Raw genomic sequence first — 18,490 nt, 5'->3', positions numbered from 1 at the left:
TGCAAATACATTAAGGATTATTTTTGGATGAGAAGAAATATATATACATCTCAAAACATGTATGAACAATGAAGATATAATTACACAAAACCCCCATGTTATGTAAAATTAGCTAAAAACTTTATTGTATAATTGAAATAGGTAAAAAAACTCTATGTGTTATGTAAATCCCAAAAAAAGCCCCATTTTAGTCTTAATGAAATACGAAGAATGTACTAAACTTGGTAGTTGTGCGAGTATTAATATTGTCTTCTTAATTTTTAACAATAAATGCAGTGGGAAATGACAAAAATACCCCATTTAGACCAACATTACACTTTATCATTAAAAAAATAGAAATTAAATAAAAGCTTTTAATTTGATGTTAGGTAATAATTGTATATTATTAACTAAATTAAAATTATTATTTAAGTTAAATATATTTTAATAGTTTGTATTTATTTACAGAGTATATCAATTTAATATCAAAATACCAAAAAAGTTTTTTTTTAATTATATTATTTACTATAAATAATATTTAAATCAAATTTATCATTATATGTATTCAACATAAAAAATTAAACTTATATGTAAATAAAATATAATATTTTTTAATTCAATTTTTATTGTTAGAAAATAATGTGAATTTTTTTCTCTTTTTTTTTTTCTTCCGCCTCTAACCCTGGAGTCGACTGTCGACAACCACAAATTAGGACCTGCGACGGTGACGAGTATCTTCTGGTGAGGGATTGCACCCTTATGTTGCATGGGTAACATTACCATCACTCAGAGATTGTCGTCACCACTGAAGCAACGATCATTTATCGATGCTGCTTCGCTTGTATATGTATGCACACATTATATATCATAGATATATAATTATGTATATGTGTAAATAAAAAATATATTTATATACTTATACAGTTTATATATTTTTATCATTAAAAATCAATGACTTTTAAAATAAGAATATATTAAAAAAAGAACAAAATTTTAACACGTTAAAGAAAACAAACGGTGGGGGATTGTGTGCATTATTTTAAAAAATACACAACTCTTTTTGCTTATTTTATTAATAAAGGGAGTTTTCAGTTAATTTTGCATAACAACGGGAGTTTTATGTAATTACGCAATAATCAACGTATTGTAATGTTATATGGGTATAAATTATATATTTTTATGATTTTTAGTTAATCTTTTGGAATGAAATTTTCTAATAGCAGGTAACCAACATTGCCAAACACGGCCTTAAATATTTGTTCCCGCCCATTCTCCCCCAGAGTGACTGAGTGAGTGCTCTGTAGCCTCTCAGTCAGTCGCTGCTACGCGCCAAGAGAGAAGCAGAGGGAGCCCCACCAAATTCTCTTGCTTTTCTTCGTCACGCTCGTTTCTTCTTCTCCCTCAAGAGCAAAACTAAGGCCCCAAAAGCCTGAAGCTTCACAGCTTCAATGGCGGATCCTAGGGTTTCTACCGGTCCAACCCATGTCCCGAACCGTCCGCAAGCCGGTATCATATCCAGAATCCGCCTAGAAAATTTCATGTGCCACAGCAATCTCGAAATCGAGCTTGGCGACTGGGTCAATTTTGTCACTGGTCAAAATGGAAGTGAGCTCTCCATTCTCTCTCTCTCTCTCTCTCAAGCCCACGAATGCACTCTCCCCTGTTCTTGGATTATGCTTATGTATATATGCTCTTTTTTTCTTTATTTCAATTGTAATCTTTATAGGAATTGTTTCATGTGTAGGTGGGAAAAGTGCTATATTGACGGCGCTCTGTGTAGCATTTGGGAGCCGGGCTCGTGGCACGCAAAGAGCAAATACAATGAAAGATTTTATAAAGACTGGCTGCAGGTTTGGTTTTATGTCAGACAAAAAATACCATAAGTATTTTAGGATGGTTGGTTTGTTATAAAGTTAGAGATTTATGTTTAGAATGCATCAAAAGTTTGAAATTAAGGTTTTGCTTGAAAAAGCATTGCATGTGTGTGCATCAGTGAACTTGCTAGTTTATGTGTATTCTTCCTTCGTTAACGATTCAATTCCATATTTCTCTTTCTTCTACAGGGTGTTGGCTGAATGAAATATCCTTTTCAAGCTCACACATCATGCTAGGGAAGATGTTGGTGTCATGAAATCACTTGCTTGTTTGAATTGAAAGTTATCTTTTCATCATCTTTTTCCAAGTTGCTTTTTGATCTTCTTCTCTAATTTAGTCCCTTTGTTTCACCTGTCTAACAAGTGAAATTGATGGGTGACCCCCTAGTGGAAAACTCATGGAACACCTTTGAGTTATTTTATGCCTATCATGCATCTCAGTCTTTACAACGGGCTACTTATCTTTTACATTTCCTTAAACATCATTTTGCTGGAATTCAGTTGGTAAATTACTTTTTGCATGATTTATTATTAAATTGTGTGATAAGCCTCTTTTTCTCCATGTTTCTGGATAAGATGGTTTACTCTTACTCATTTGCAGCCATGCACTTGTTCAAGTTGAGATAAAAAATCAAGGAGAAGATGCTTTCAAGCCAGAATTGTATGGAGACTTCATTATTGTGGACCGTAGAATTTCAGAATCAACAAGTTCCATCATATTGAAAAACAGTCAAGGTTTCATTCACTGGGTCTTTGCTCTTATTTACTTCGGTTATCCAGGACCACAGAATGCTTAATATCTCTAGAGAATCAAATGTTGCTTCTACATTCCGAAAAATGTAAAAGTGATATGAGAATTTGAATTCGTGCCATTATTACTTTACTTTCAGTGTCGTGCTTCTCTGTGTTTAAGTGCTTTAAGAAATCAGCTTCCCGTCGTCCATGTTTTATCACAAGAAAGTTACAGTTTTATGAATGAAAGCTCCTGATGAACTTTGGTACAGTTTTATGTCTGAATAGAAGTTCACTCCCATGTATGTTCCTTGTGACAGAGTAAGGTTATAGTGGTTGGTTATAAACCTGTATTATTCTATCACCATCCTGAATCAATACCGAAAGAGGAATGATGCCAGACTTTTATTACCATGTGAATAGATAGTACTATAAAATTTTTATTCTTTCTGGAATTCCTGGCGTTTTGGATTGCTTTTGTTTCCATATTTGGAACCATCATCCCTCTTTTCTTTATGTTTTACCGTTTCTATTTGTTGAGAACTTGCATAGTTTTTATTCTTATGACTCCTTCTAATTGCCTGTTTTCCAGGTAGGAGGGTTGGTACCAGGAAGGAGGATCTTCGTGAGATTGTAGAACACTTCAATGTGAGTGTTACGGACCACTTTCATATCTTCATCTATTCATCAAAAGAGCAAACTTCTGCTTTTACTACTCTCTGCAAATTTTACTTCCTTTCCCTTCATTTATATCTTGGACGGCCCTACTTTTATGCTTGATGCATGATATGGACATTGTTTCTTTGCCCCTAATTCAAATACTAGGTTATGTTTTTGGCTTCCTATAATGTAAAAGTATGCAAAAACGCATGCTTCTTAAAAGGAAAAAGTATCTTAGTGCATCCAACATGGTAAAGTATATTAATAAATGATATATGGAGCACCTCATTAACATTTAATGTTGCATAAATAAGGAATATATATACTTGTGATTATTTCCTGTAATTTTATTTTATTCCACCTATTCTATTATTGTCCTTGAGATTGGAGGACTTCAGCACATTATATCCTGATTTCATATACTTATTTTGTGGTCAATGCTTTCTAGCTACTGAAATTGGTTTATTAATACAAATTTGTGCTGAAAACTTTAGTGTAGTTATCCTTGCGGGAAGAAGGAGAAAAGGGCAGAAGTTAGAAGCAAAAGGTGTGGGAAAGCAATGTTATGCTCCTCTGTTCTAAGTCGTATTGTGTTGAGCCCATATAGGGAAGGTTGTGAAAGAAACTAGTCTATGAGTGTTCATATTTTGAATGCCAAGTAGGAAATTGAAAGGAAAAGTATACAGCTACTTGGTTGTCCATTTGGGCTATATGTTCTTCAAGTCATTTCTTTCTATCAGCTTTCTATAGCATGTCTTGTGCCACTAGAGATGGCTGAGAAAGAACCTGGCTTTTGGCCTATATTTCGTTGGTTGGCTATTTTCTGATCTTTTTATGCTGTTATGCAATAGCAACAATGCAATGTTTCATACTTTTTCCCCAAAAAGTTGTAATTTTTTATGCTTAAGCACGTTTGGTAGTGACTTGTGCTTTTGCTATGTAGATTGATGTAGAGAATCCATGTGTTATCATGAGCCAGGACAAGAGCAGAGAATTTTTGCATTCTGGGAATGCAAAAGATAAGTTCAAGGTACAAAGTAACTTCCTCTAACTTCAGCAATCAGGATGTTTAACCTGAAAAAGTTCTTCTGTACACTTGGCAAGTGCTTATATTCTGCCGTATACTCTTTTTTGCCCATTCATTTGTGAACCATTAGCATATTTTTTCATATGGTGAAGTATTGCACTATTCCGTGATCAAGCTTGATGAATAAATTTTGTTAAAGCCAGCAACTAACACCAGTTTCACAGTTCTTTTTCAAGGCAACTCTCCTTCAACAAGTGGATGATCTATTAAAAGGTATTGAAAAACAACTACATGATGCAAAGGCCCTGGTTAATCAGTTGGAAGAGTCACTGAGACCGATATTGAAGGAACTGGATGAATTGCAAGAAAAGATCAAAAGTATGGAATTTGTGGAGGAGATATTACAGCAGGTGCAGTTGTTGAGAAAGAAACTAGCTTGGTCATGGGTATATGATGCTGACAGAAAACTTGATGCGCAACATAAATTGATCGAAAAGCTAAAAGGAAGGATACCCAGCTGCCAAGCACGGATTGACAAGCAGCATGTAGGTTGCTTGATGTAGCTCTCATGGAAATTTCTTATTTTTCGTCTCCACAGTGTAAAAGCATATTCCAAAAACATCTTATTTGTTTAACTTATGTTCACTGAGGCATGAAAATTGGCTAAGAGGGAGGCTACGGAAGTTATTGCATTGGTTTTTAGGGCATTATGTGTGGGTATTGAAGGATATATGAGGGCTAAAATGCCCTCTCTATGCCCTCATTATGGAACCCTGATCGGAGTAATGGATAACCTCAGTAGCAATGGGGGGAAAATCAAGCACCTTGTTCTTAGGAGTGTATTCGTTGGGAAGTTCTTATTTCCAAGGGCATGATAAGACAAAGGGGGTTGTTAGTGCATCCAGACTGCCAGTTCGTTTGACCCCCATTTTCTTGTACCAAATTTGATCTTAGTGGTTGGTTCTATGGAATTTGATAGAAAGGCTTGGTTGACTGGAAAATTTTGTTTGCTTGATTTGCAGCACAAGATGGAAGAATTGGGCGATAAATTGTCAAAAAAGAAAAGTCAGATATCTAATATGATAGAAAGGACATCTGAAGTGAGAAGCATGAAGGAGGATTTGAAGCAGAACCTTTCTATGGTGAGATGGTTAATGGGTATTTTGCATTTTCTGAATTCTAAAAGTATGTATATCTATGTGGCTTATCCTAGACAGTGAATTAGCTATTTCTTATTAGTTTTCAAAGACTTAAGTGTATCCTTTAGTCGTTTCTCCCACTTTTTATAGTACTAATTGTTTCATTTTCCTCAAAATGATCTTGCATTCTTCCCTTGTGAGGAAAGCCATTGTCTCTGTGTACAGGAAAACTACAATTTTCTTCTGGTCTTTTGCCCCTTCTCAAGTTCAAAATTTGACAAAATTCTTTCTGCATCTATTTCATTGTTTATTTATCTTGTGATTAAGTGCTCACAACTCGTTTTCTTATACATTCATGTGTTATAAGTTAAGTTAATTACGGTTTATAGTGGTGTTGCAATTACAATTAGGATCCTCATGCCCGAAGCTTTTATCCTAGGCTGTGAAGGAGAGACTTGAGCTAGAAAGTGAACAAAATCGCAGGACTAGGCAAATCCAGAAGATGGTTGAACGGGTCAAATTGCTTGAGCAACAGATTCATGATTTGCATGAGCAGTATATGAAAAATACACAGGTAATATGCCTACTTTACATCTTTTATTTTACTCACTGACGTATGATAGTGGAAACTCTGAGTCCGTTCTCTTTCCGTGAAGCTTATATGGGAGCTTGGGAATTGTTTTCAGGTGTATTTGAATGATTTGATGTATCTTTTGACTTAGAATCCATGTATATGATGATGGTATTAACCAGATATGATGTGCCAAATTATATGAATGGATAGCCTTATTACGTGTTTCAGAATATTATCTTTGATGGTTAAACTAAATGTGATAGATAAAAAGGTTGATTTTACTTTTGACCTTGATTTTTTCAATTTGATCACCGGTGAGGTAAAGTTGCTTTGTTTCCGAGTTTATGCATCTCAAGTATTTTTGTTTTCTAAAAATGTACAATCCCCAATGGTCAAATCCCGCATGGTAAAATGAGGATGTAATTGCCAATTTGTTTAGGTAAAAACTGAAACAAAAACTTAATTTTGAATTCGTGTATGAAGATATTTGATGAATATGAGTTAAAGAGGCTTCAAGTTTTATGTTGGCACTAGACATCTTCCAGCGGAGAAATACACAAATGGTTTTTGTGCTTAAGGATAAAACAACTTTAACATTTATGATGCATCACCTCAATTTTAATGTTCTCAAGATTGATAGTCATGCATGTAAGCCAGTTTAACATATATTAATTTACAATTAGCGAGTATATGCCATTAATATCTGATTGGCCATAGGCTGAAGAGAATGAGATGGAGGAAAAGCTCAAGAAACTCCAAGTTGAAGTAGATGAAGTTAATGCTAACTATCAGAGGTAGCATTTCAAATATCAATCACATTGATATGCGTGTGTCTTTATGCTTTTTTCCACTTTGAATCCAATGATCTGAGTAAATGATTATCGTCTTGTTCTTTTTGATGGGTCTGATTATATTCAGATTGAAGGAAGAGGAGGATGAAATGGCACAAAGGATAGCTATGCTAGAAAATGAAATAGTAAAAATTACCAATCAGGTATAGAAACTATATCATACTTTTTTAGTCTGATGGTATCTTCATGGTTCTTCAACTTCTTGTTCATACCTTTACACCATACTGCATGCGCTTCCCCTTCCTCTTCCCACCCAGGAGCAGCAAAAAAGAATTAGAAAGCATGAACTGGCAGTAGATATATTTGAAAAATACTGAACAAATATTGCTGATGTCTTCTGATCTTTCCCTATCCTCATGGTCATGGTTTAACAAATGGAATTCCAGCAGGTTTATTGTTGGTATTGCATGCTTAGATACTTCCTGGTCCTGTAAGCCTTTTTTGGTGTGGGACGGGTATTCTTTTGCAATCTCATTTAGTCATTTATGATTAATTTGATTCAATTTCAGATAGAAGATGTTGAGAGAACCCATCGAAATATTTCTTCGCGTATCCGTGAGCTCCAAATGCATCAAAGAAACAAGGTGAGAGAATCTTGTTTCAGATACTCAATTTAGTTTCTCAACCCAGTCCTATTTTCTTCATCTTTGTTTTTGCTTTATATAAGTCAATATAGGCACTGCACCTGTCATGTGAATTTTTTATTTGTATAATCTCAAGCATCTTCTGTATCATCCCTTTATTCTCCAACTTTTATTGCTTTTGCCTTGAAGGTTACTGCATTTGGAGGAGGTCGAGTGGCCAGTCTCTTGCAGGCCATTGAGCGGCATCAACATAAATTTAGCAGCCCACCAATTGGTCCCATTGGTGCTCATGTGGTAAAGTATTGGAGTGACACTGCATGTTTTACTCTGCATGAATGCAAAATGGCTGAATGATATTGAATATCTTGTCATAAATTAACCATTGATCACGTTACAGTTCATGTATAACAACCTACATGTAATCATCATTCCGCTGCTACTGTTTATTATCTATTTCTTTTTTTCTTTTTTTTCTTTTCTGCTACTGTTTCTTATCTATTTCTTTTTTCCTTTTCTTTCTTTTCTGTGTGCTCTCTTTCTCACTCTTCTTTTGGTTTTGAATATGGTATAATTTTCATCCATACATCTTAAGAACATACTTGTCAATGAGGTCCATACGGATATCCATAATTTACTGTTGGTTTCAGCTGCCCAATTCCTTCTTTTCCATATTCTCGCAGAGGGAGTGCCATCATATATGCCATTTCAGCATGAAAGCCTATATCCCCGAGTTAGGGAAAAATGAATAATGCATTCCTTGAATGAAAAGTCAAAGTTAAGAGAGCTGCTGTCTTGGAGTGTGTGTATATGTTTTCATAATATATGAAAATATATGTAATATGTATGTAATGTATATACAAAATATATATTATATATAAATACATATATGCACATCTATATAGATATAAAAGGAAAAAGGTGGGATTTTTTCTTTAATTCAAATTTTGAACAAAGGGTGAAATGGTCAGTGATTTTCTATTTTTTATGCTTTCACCGGAGGTGGAAATATGTCTTTCCACATTTTCTGGCTCCTTTTCCAACTGACTGGTAGTTTGTGTAATTATGCGAAAGGGAGGGGTGGTTTGTATAAATTCGCTGAAAGTCAAACAGTGTAGATGTAATTTATCCTTTTATATTTTTGTGTAGCAGTTCACATGAGCTGCAAGGATCTGCTGAACTCAATGTTTTTCAATCATAGTACATGAATGGGAATACATGTATGATTGGTATTATTAGTTTTTTTTTTCCCTAATTTATTTCTTCTAGTAAAATGTTAGTTTAATGTCGATTTAATTCCAGTTTGAAAATGTGGCTAGGTCACTTTGGTTCTGAGTATAACTATAGCTTTTCATGCATGAGACAGGGTGTTCTTTTTTAATTAGTGTTGCTGTTATCTTGAGCCTGCTTGCTGACTAGCTCCTTACTTTTTGTTGAATTATTTATCACAGAAATTGGAAGATGGAGAAATGTGGTCTATAGCTATTGAAAATGCAGTTGGCAGGGTGCTCAATGCTTTCATTGTGACAGATCACAAAGATGCCCGTATTTTGAGAGCATGTGCAAGGGAAGCAAACTATAACCACTTACAGATTATCATATATGACTTCTCCAGACCAAGGTATGGCTAGATGCATATCTCCAATTTCCAGTTATCTTTGGCCAAGTGACCTTTTCTAATTGTTGACCTTTGGTCTATTCGTAGAATTGACATTCCAAGACATATGCTTCCCCAGACTAATCATCCCACTGTATTCTCTGTTATGGACTCTGACAATCCTACGGTGCTCAATGCGTTGGTTGATGTGGTAAAATTTGCACTTTCTTGCAGCTCCTATTTTGACTTCTATATCTAATTGTTTTGAATTTTATATCTAAGTGACTTTAGAAGTCAGTTCGTTCTTATGTAACCTAGTATTACATTTATTTTTTACCATCTCGTTACTTTTATATATTATTCTACTGTACATATTTTTACATTTCGGAATGTAGTAGAGAAATGTGCTTGTTGAGAAATGGATTCTGCTGGTTCAATACTGTTGTAGAATGTGGTGTTGACTTTCAGACACACCTGCTTTTTGCTTACTTTATTTTGTCGATCTCTAATCACTCAGTTCTAATTTCTTCACCATGATGTTGTGAACACTGTTTAAATAGTCTGTATTTCTTGTAGGCTAGTGCTGAGAGGCAAGTGCTTGTTAAAGATTATGATATTGGTAAAATTGTTGCCTTTGATCAGAGGATATCAAATCTGAAGGAGGTTTACACATCTGATGGGTACAAGATGTAAGATAACAAGCGAACCCATCACTCAATCTCCACCGACTAAAATTACTGGTGTATTTTTGTTTTTTGTTTTTGATTGTTTTTCTATATTTTATGTTATGGAAATATTTAGATGTATTATGTATCAATCTGTTGGATTGTTAGCCTTATGCATATCATGTTTCAAGTTGTTTGATGCTAATAAATGAAAGAATCTTTAATTATTCCATGTATGACAATAATGAAGTCTGAATTTAGCACACTGCACGGAATACTGACTTAAAGTGCTAATCTTTTTGGAGTCCATCTTCCGCTGCAGGTCTGTTGAATATTTTGATTCTATATTTTGCCATGATAAGTTCTATTCACTATTCATAGGAGCTGTTTCTTAAGTTATTTTAGCTAAAATGTAAAAATATAGACCAGAGCATTCAACTTTTGCTATTATCCATCCAAGTTCTGTAATTTGCTTCAATAAGGTAGCAACTTCAAGATAATGATGATGGGAGCTCGTTTGCAGGTTTTCCCGTGGTTCAGCCCAAACCATTCTTCCCCCCAATAAAAACTTGAGAGGTGGTCGTCTTTGTGGTTCATTTGATAACGAGATTAAAAATCTCGAAAGAGACGCATTAGAAGCAAAAGAGAATGTTCAAAAAGGCCGGGGAGTAAAACGTGGTAAGGAGGAAGACTTAAGGAATCTTCGAGACATGTTAGGCAGTGTGAAGGTATCCCCTTGCCCTCCAAGATTCCTTGTTAATAACATACTAAAGCTGATTTCAATTATATGCATGTAACAGTGAAAAACAGGCTGTCATCTATTAGGGTCTTTTAACATTCCTAGTGGTTGTGAATAACAGTTCTGATATGCATGTGAACTTAGACCTGGAATGAGTTCAAAGATATGACAAGCTAAGCTGAGTGGCAATGGGAGTCTTTGATGTTGGAATATGATTGTCCCATTCCATGGGACAAGAGACCCTACAGTTTAACTTTTCTGAAAGCAAACGGGTGAAGAAACTGTGATATTTGACTTCATCTAGAAAACTTTTATCATGAAAACTGATATGATTGCTTTGCATGATAGAATGACTTCTAGTGAGACTCTTTTACAGCAAAATACACCAGTACTGGCAATAGAGATAACTGCTTCCCAGGTTCTGTAAAGATTTCTTTTGCTAAACTGACCATGCGATATTCTTCAAGCCCGCAGGGCTAGTAACATGTTAATGCAACCATATTCTTTTGAAAAATGCTGAAAACAATCATAATGTTTGGTTTTGCTTTTAACTTGTTTTGGGGTGTTTTGTGAAGATAGAGAGAGAAAAATAAAGATAAATAAAAATAAGTTAGAGATAGTGTGTATGTTTGGATTTGTTTTTGAAGATAATATAAAATAAGTATGGTATGTTTGATGTTGGGTAGTGGGGAGACAAAAAATACTGTTCATTGTCAAATCATGTCTCTTTTATATATTTTTATATATATGTATGTGTAAAAATATATATAATTTATTTAGTTGTGAGTGATTAAAATAAATATTATTTTTTAATTAATTATATTTTTTGGACAAAAAATAATTAAAACTATTTTAAAATAATCAAAAATATATTCAAAACTTACAAAATCAAGCAAGACAAACATACACTATATTTTGGCCCATCTCAAAGATGGGCCAAAATCGAAACCAAACATACTGAATATTTCTTTACATGTTTTCCCAGTTTCTTTACTCATGAAATTGGAGTTTTATCATATAGTGCTGAACACAGAAGCAGTATTTTGCACTTTGAAAGATTGTTGTGTTAATATATAAATTGTGTCATGAAATTGATCTTCTCTAACATATAGTGGTGAACAGAGGCAGTATTTGCACTTCGAAAGATTATTGTGTTAAGATATCAAATTCCAATCATATAATATCAGCGGAAGTGTAAAATAATACCAACCGCATGCAATGTGCTGAATTTATTGTTATTTTATGTGAAACATGGGAAATTCGTGCTGCTAATTTTGGTTTATTCAGAACTTTTGCTTGGCGTCCTGATCCTTATAAGTTATAACTGTAACTTCTTCCAGAGAAGGCGTATCCATGTCGAGCGGCAACTTAGGACTAAGGAATTTGAGCTGGAAGATATGAAAAAAATGCTTGCCTCAGAAGCTAGTGCTGCACCTGCATCTACTGTGGATGAGCTTCACCGAGAGATATCTGTCTGTTTTTTGGACTACTTTCTAAAGCTAATCTAGTTAGAGTTTATGTGGAGCTCTTCTCTATATCATAAACTACTTGTCTTCACATTCTCTTGCTCGGAAATTATGTGCAGAAACTGCATGATGAAATACAAGAAAAGGAAACTTTGCGGGAAGAACTTCAGAAGAAAGTGAATGAAGCAGGAACTAAAGCTAAAGAGCTCAAAATGTCGTTTGAAAATCTGTGTGGTAATCCTGATCTTTTTTTCAAATGTTATGTTGAGTCCTTGTGGTTACTGTTCTTTGTGCCCCATTATCGAATGTTTATAATGTAGAGTCGGCGAAGTCCGAAATTGATGCATTAGCAGAAGCAGAGAGCGAACTGATGATGATAGAGAAAGATCTTCATGAAGCAGAAGCGGTCGATTTCTGTTACCTGCTTATATATTCTCTCCCTATTTTAGTTATTCTGGCTGTAAGTTTTTTGAAAATTTTCCTATGCAATTCTTTGTTCAGGAGAAGAAATATTATGAGGAACAGATGCACTCTAAAGTCCTTGCCGAACTGGGAAATGCAGAGGCCGAGTGTCGGGATCTTGAACGCAGTTGTAAGGTGCATTTCAAGTCCGGCTTTGGGAATATAACTCACCGAGATTTACAATTTTTATGTTGTAGACTCAGCGATGGTACTTTTCGCAAAATGACTATGTTTCTTCAGGCTTTGATATATGCAACTATATTTAACATCTGTGCATGCAACATATGGTTGCCTTATGCGTACCAGAGAATCCTTACGAAAAAGCTGTGTCGGAATTTTAGATATGTGAAGAGAGAAACAAAAGACGAAGATTTACGTGGTTTACGTCCACGAGAAAAATGCCCAAAGGGCTAAATTATGTTATTGTCTCTTAGTTTGAGGATTAACATTCATTTATTGATATTGGTGAATTAGATATGTGGATAACGGAAAATGGAGGAAATCTCTCCAAAATCAAATCATATAGATATCACAAGAATCACTTAGATATTATTGTGATTCTCTTGTGATTTTACAATTATTTGGAGAGTCAAGTCATGATTCTTAACACTATGCTTGGGAATTAAAGGCAATTCACCCATGCAAAACTTTCTGACCATGTTCCCCAACATGGTGCACTTGTTTTTGGCACTGGGTCATATTACTTTTTTAACCACCTTACTTAATCACTTCTACCTTTATTGTCATGTGTCATTATTCTCTGTTGTAAGTGGGTTCTCAAGAAAACGTGGTGATGGTTTCTGGTTAAATCATAGGAAAGTCATCGGAAAGCGTCAATTATATGTCCTGAGAGTGAGATTCAGGCCTTAGGAGGCTGTAAGGAAAGCGATCCTGAGCAACTCAGTGCTCAACTTAGTAGGTTGAAACAAAGACTTGAGCGCGAAAGCCAAAGGTAAAAATTGAAACATTCTATCTTCTAAGACATGAGGTTGTTTTATACTTTTTCTGTTATTCACTTGAGGGAATTTCCTGTGCAGATTTCCAGAATCTATCGATGATCTAAGAATGTTGTGCGAGAAAAAAGAGCGTAAGATATCAAGAAAACAACAAACTTACAAAGCCTTTCGAGAGAAGTTGGAAGTAAGTTAAAGCATCCTCATATCTCTTGCTTGTTCTACATGATTATAAAGGGACAAGTATTCCTCCAAATTTTTGTGTCTCCATGCTTGCCTGCTTGCTACCATGGTATGTTTATTAAGCATTCTTCAACCCCAGTCTGCTCATTAATTTATTCCCTTCTACGCAAATAGAAGCATAGCTGCTATAATTTGTAAATGGATTTCTTAAAACTGATGCCTAACTTAGAAAGAGAAGGTACTGGGTATTTAGTTAGTTCCATGTCCTAGGTGCTTGATCTGTTTGTTGGCTTATTTCTCCTCCATTATTTTGAGTCTGAATGTTATTTGGTTTTCTGATTTCTTTTCATATTTCCTAGTAGTTTATTGAGACAGATCTGATTTTTAGGTCTGCTACTCCTAAATTCATTGCCTTACTCCTTCAAGTGCCTTCGAATTCTTTTCTTATTATCTATATCAGGCATGTGAGAAAGCCTTAGAATTGAGATGGAGCAAGTTCCAGAGGAATGCAACTCTTCTGAAGCGGCAGCTAACGTGGCAGTAGGGCCTGTTCTCTTTAGATTTCTTTCTTATTCAAAGTGACTTTTTCTATTCAAGAGGAGAATTTCTGACTTTAATACTTCAATCTAACTTACGGAAAATTGTATTCAATAGATTTAATGGCCATTTGAAAAAGAAAGGGATAAGTGGTCAAATCAAAGTTAGCTATGAAGAGCAGACCCTCTCAGTAGAGGTAAATGACTGAATGAAATTAGCATGCCATTATCATCAAGAAGGATTAACTTAGCTTTGTAGGATCATTTTGATACAAGAATGACTAATCAATTGGCTTCCTTTGGTTCAATTTGATCCTATACCAGGTAAAAATGCCTCAAGATGCATCGAGCAGCTCTGTTCGTGACACTAGAGGGCTTTCAGGTTTGATTGTTGTTGTTTATTTAGTTATTTATTTGTTTGGTCATAATATTTGTTTCCTTTATTTATCGCTCTCTTTTGAGTGCTTGTGGTTGATATCGGCGATCAATTTCTAAATACTTCTGCTAGTGAAGAACATAAACAGCTCCCCCCACCACCCCCACACAAAAAAAAAAAAAAAGAAAAAGAAAAGGAAAAAAAGGGGAAAATTGCCCTTGCAGGATAACCTTGGAGATTCATTTTTCTTTCATTATTTTTTTTTTGGAATCATTGGGATGGAATAGCCCTGTCTGATTGTTCCCATGGGGTTTTACTAAGAAGAAAAAAGATGTTAAAACTTGTATGGTCATCTTCCTGTTAAGATGGTATTAGGACAGCTTAGATAACTTTTCCTAGTGGCTACTTGTGCTTGACTTATCTTGATTAAGCCATCATGCTTCTCCATGAGTATGGCTTACACCAACTTGGAAGAAGTTCTTCCCATCCTTTTTGGTATTTGCAAAACTGGATCAAAAGGTGTGAAACTGTGAGTTCTTTAATGTGGAACAGGTGGCGAGCGTTCCTTTTCAACATTGTGTTTCGCACTCGCACTTCATGAGATGACAGAAGCTCCATTTCGTGCAATGGATGAGTTTGATGTATTTATGGTATGCCGTCTAACTGAAACATTTTTAGTTCCCGGTGTTAGAAGCATTTTTCCCTATGAAGTATCTTTGTCCTTGGAAGATTCGTTTTTCTTGAATATAACTCAAACCAGTTGGAGTTATGGATTGACATGCTTTTGCGCTAGTTAGAGAAGTACAAAGGACAATTGGTACTCCTTTTAACACTCTCTCCTCTTGGCAAGAATTGCATACAAATGGAGAGAGAGGTTTGTGAAACCCGCACACTTTCTGAGATATGCCGCGTTCTATTTGCTGCACTCTTAGTTTTAGCAATGATCCTATGGTAAGATAAGACCAGGCCTTTCTTAGCCTTAGAAAGAACTTGTAATACCAGCACTGTTGCTAATAGGCTGTGGGTCCAGAGCTACCCCTCCTGGTATCAACTTTCCATCCACCACTGGAAAGGTAGAGGTGTGTCCCAGAAATTACAAATGCCTAAACTTTAACCATAAGTGGAATTGCCTTGCCACGTGTATTTGTGAATTCTCCTTAAGAAATATCCCTCTTGCTATGCTTTGGAAGTCTGTTTATTATAGCAAAACCAACTCATCTTTTCTTAAGGTGGGTGCAACGGTGTGAGTTTGACAAAGAGGAAGGGATGAGAAGAGATTGTGAAATGGAACAAAATAAGAAATTAGTGTGGTTCAAAGTGAAAGTAGAAAGAAATGTAAAGATTGGCGTGGTCATCATAGAATATCTATGGCATAATACTCAACCATATTTGTTAAACATTACTTTTGCTTGAATGGGCTTCGATGTGGTTTTCATTTCTCTTTTGACAAGAAGAGACAGCACTGAGGGCAACGTAAACTATATGAACTATCGTCCTTTGTCTCATTGTCCCTCTACTGCATGCATGGAGAACATATTTAATTGAGGAAAAAATGGAGCTAGACTTCAGTTTGGCTTTATTATGATGACATCTGGAAGAAGATATTAAGCTGGCCAATAAATAAATGTCAAAGACATTTCTCTGTAGAAATTTTGGAAGTTATGCAAAATTGAAGAAGCTTGTCTTGAGATGAGTGGACATGGCATCATTAAACCGGAAAAGTGGCTGAATGGTTTCCACCTTATATAAGCATAGTGGTGTTTTTTTCTTTTTCTTCACTTTTGTTTGTTAGTCATTCTATCCTTACTAAAAAAAATTCAGAAATTGCATCTTGCCTCAGAACTTAATTTTTTATATCTTTCATGTTATGAAGTTAGATTGTATTCGTAATGCATTGACTTTCCTGCAGCTTATATGTTCAGATAACTAGTGCAATGAGTTTCCTATAGTTCATATATTCCTTTTCTATGGACTGGAAAAGCGTCAGCATTGTGATTTTTTATTTTGTTTTTTATCTGCAGGATGCAGTTAGCAGAAAAATTAGCCTGGACGCTATAGTGGATTTTGCATTGAGTCACGGTTCACAGTGGATATTTATCACTCCTCATGACATAAGGTGATAATATAACATAAAGAATCAATTTCAGTTTTAGCATCTTTCTGATTTTAGTGGCAGGTCATGTATCCTACAGAATTCTACCAAAAGAGTTTGGGAAAATGGAACCTCTAGCCCCCTAATTTTCATAATGCTGAAGTTTGAATTTATATATTCAATCAAATTACATAACACGGGCCTATTAGTGGGGAGCTTTCTACTGTATTCAGGTGCAAAGAGGCTCCATCATAACAAGCCCAAGCATATCCAATGGGTAGAGGGGCCACCTCTATTCTCCCATCATATCCACCTTCCACAATGTGTAGTCTGATAATTTGTACATTTTTTTTATTTTCGGCTATTTGTTTGAGTCATTCTTAACATTTCCATGTTGTAAGGTCTAAGCCCACTTTAGTAATTTGTGATAAAATCTGAACTTTTTGAAATTTTTGAAAAGTATAGGATTAATAATTGTTGGTATTAAAACTTTATATTTGTTTTGTGCATACAAATTGAAACTTCATTCTCTGACCTATGCTTATGGCTCAGTATGGTGAAACATGATGAAAGGATAAAAAAGCAGCAAATGGCGGCTCCTCGTGGATGACCATCCCCACCTTTTCTGCAAAGTATATGCTGTACATCCAACCCTAAGGTTCTAACAGGCATCCAGGTTCTGCAGTTTCCATTATTGTCTGTCATCCGTAAGGTTTACATTCAACTAATTTCTTTTTTGGTTCAGATTAACATTTAAGGTATAGTAGCTATGTTGCGAACCTTGTCTGTAATGATGTAAAGCTTATCTATTTTCAAGGTTTCGCCATAAGCCGATTGTTGTACACAGGAATTGCCAATGCCTGTAGGTTTTGCATGCCTCTAGAGGGTGAGCTTATTTGTTATGAATCACATTGGCAAATGACTACAGTTGGGTAGTCTTTGATTCATGTACATCCCTCAACGTTCTAATCATGTACTCCTACATTATCAAACATCAATCTTCATAGAATCTAGACCTCTCTGCAATAGGTATATCACATAACTGGAAAGGGTCACTCTGTTTTCCAGTTCTTCTCATTTCTTATTGCAATTTATTTGGTAACATCTGATAGCTTGTTCTATGGGTATGGTGAAAATCAGAAAAGGAAATTGATGAATAGTCAAATTTGCGGTAACGGCTATTTAACGGCTACGTGTGTGAGGTCAGGACTCATGACGGTATTTTTGAGAATAGGGGCATCAGAAGTTTGAATAGCTTTTTTTATAATGTCGACTCAGATTGGAGATCCCACTCTGCTGGATTTGTTAGCCTCACTTTTATTACTTTATAGATTTTAAAAATTTATACGTATAAAAAATTATTATAAGTTTAATTTTTTGAGTAAATTACATTATGTCATTTAAGCTATAATATTTTGTCTATTTTACTACTTTTTTTTTTGCTGCATTTTGCCATTGAAAGTATACAATTTTCACATATAAATCATTCTTCATGCACATGGGAATTTTCCCTTTGAGAAGTTTTTGTCGAAAGGTGTTTTCAATATCAATATATCATATAAGTAATCCTAATTATGTTTCAAAATACAAAGAAATAGAAACTCCTTGGAAATAGGAATGACCCCCCAAGACCAAGTCCCCAATGTAGTATATTTCCTCCACTCCCCCCCCCCCCGGGCACCTCCCCACTTTCCCAAGCTACCCCATTGGTCATTTCCACATCGGCCCCCATTCGCCACCTTACCTCTTGTGGGTGGTCATCGACCTTGCCCAAGAACAAGGGACGATGACTGTCGCCCCTGCCCTCACCCTGGACATGAGGCGACTGCGATGCCTCTATTCGAAAAATTGTATAAATATTATTGTATATTTACTTATTTTTCATATAGAAATTTGTGTATCTTAATTTTAATATATTGATATTTATAAATTAATTTCTGTATAATTTTAAAATATTTAAAATTGAGATAGTTCATTTTAAAGAGTAAGATCCAACATTTTGAA

At 35.1% G+C, this 18,490-nt stretch overlaps 1 protein-coding gene across 2 annotated transcripts; it reads left to right on the top strand.

Annotated features, from left to right (window-relative positions):
• Nucleotides 1–1,231: 1,231 nt before the first annotated feature.
• Nucleotides 1,232–17,495, top strand: MIM (P-loop containing nucleoside triphosphate hydrolases superfamily protein). 2 transcript variants are annotated; one of them, XM_011078081.3, is made up of 28 exons: nt 1,232–1,584; nt 1,724–1,829; nt 2,455–2,588; nt 3,178–3,233; nt 4,189–4,275; nt 4,497–4,817; nt 5,295–5,414; nt 5,851–5,985; nt 6,703–6,779; nt 6,904–6,979; nt 7,346–7,420; nt 7,610–7,714; nt 8,869–9,038; nt 9,123–9,225; nt 9,591–9,703; nt 10,203–10,407; nt 11,759–11,890; nt 12,004–12,118; nt 12,205–12,290; nt 12,386–12,481; nt 13,162–13,298; nt 13,384–13,486; nt 13,943–14,022; nt 14,137–14,215; nt 14,343–14,400; nt 14,947–15,044; nt 16,416–16,510; nt 17,039–17,495. In XM_011078081.3, exons 1-28 carry the CDS (start codon nt 1,428–1,430, stop codon nt 17,094–17,096), a joined length of 3,177 nt encoding a protein of 1,058 aa, XP_011076383.1. In that variant the 5' UTR covers nt 1,232–1,427; the 3' UTR covers nt 17,097–17,495. The 2 variants fall into 2 exon arrangements, with proteins under 2 accessions (XP_011076383.1, XP_011076385.1); XM_011078083.3 differs by lacking the exons at nt 1,232–1,584; nt 1,724–1,829; nt 2,455–2,588; nt 3,178–3,233 and adding an exon at nt 3,740–3,792.
• Nucleotides 17,496–18,490: the final 995 nt, after the last annotated feature.

This window comes from Sesamum indicum, linkage group LG4 (assembly GCF_026168435.1).
Source record: "Sesamum indicum cultivar Baizhima isolate 11 linkage group LG4, ASM2616843v1, whole genome shotgun sequence".
Classification (NCBI taxonomy): Eukaryota; Viridiplantae; Streptophyta; class Magnoliopsida; order Lamiales; family Pedaliaceae; genus Sesamum; species Sesamum indicum.
This window is presented reverse-complemented; position numbering and strand designations above follow the sequence as displayed.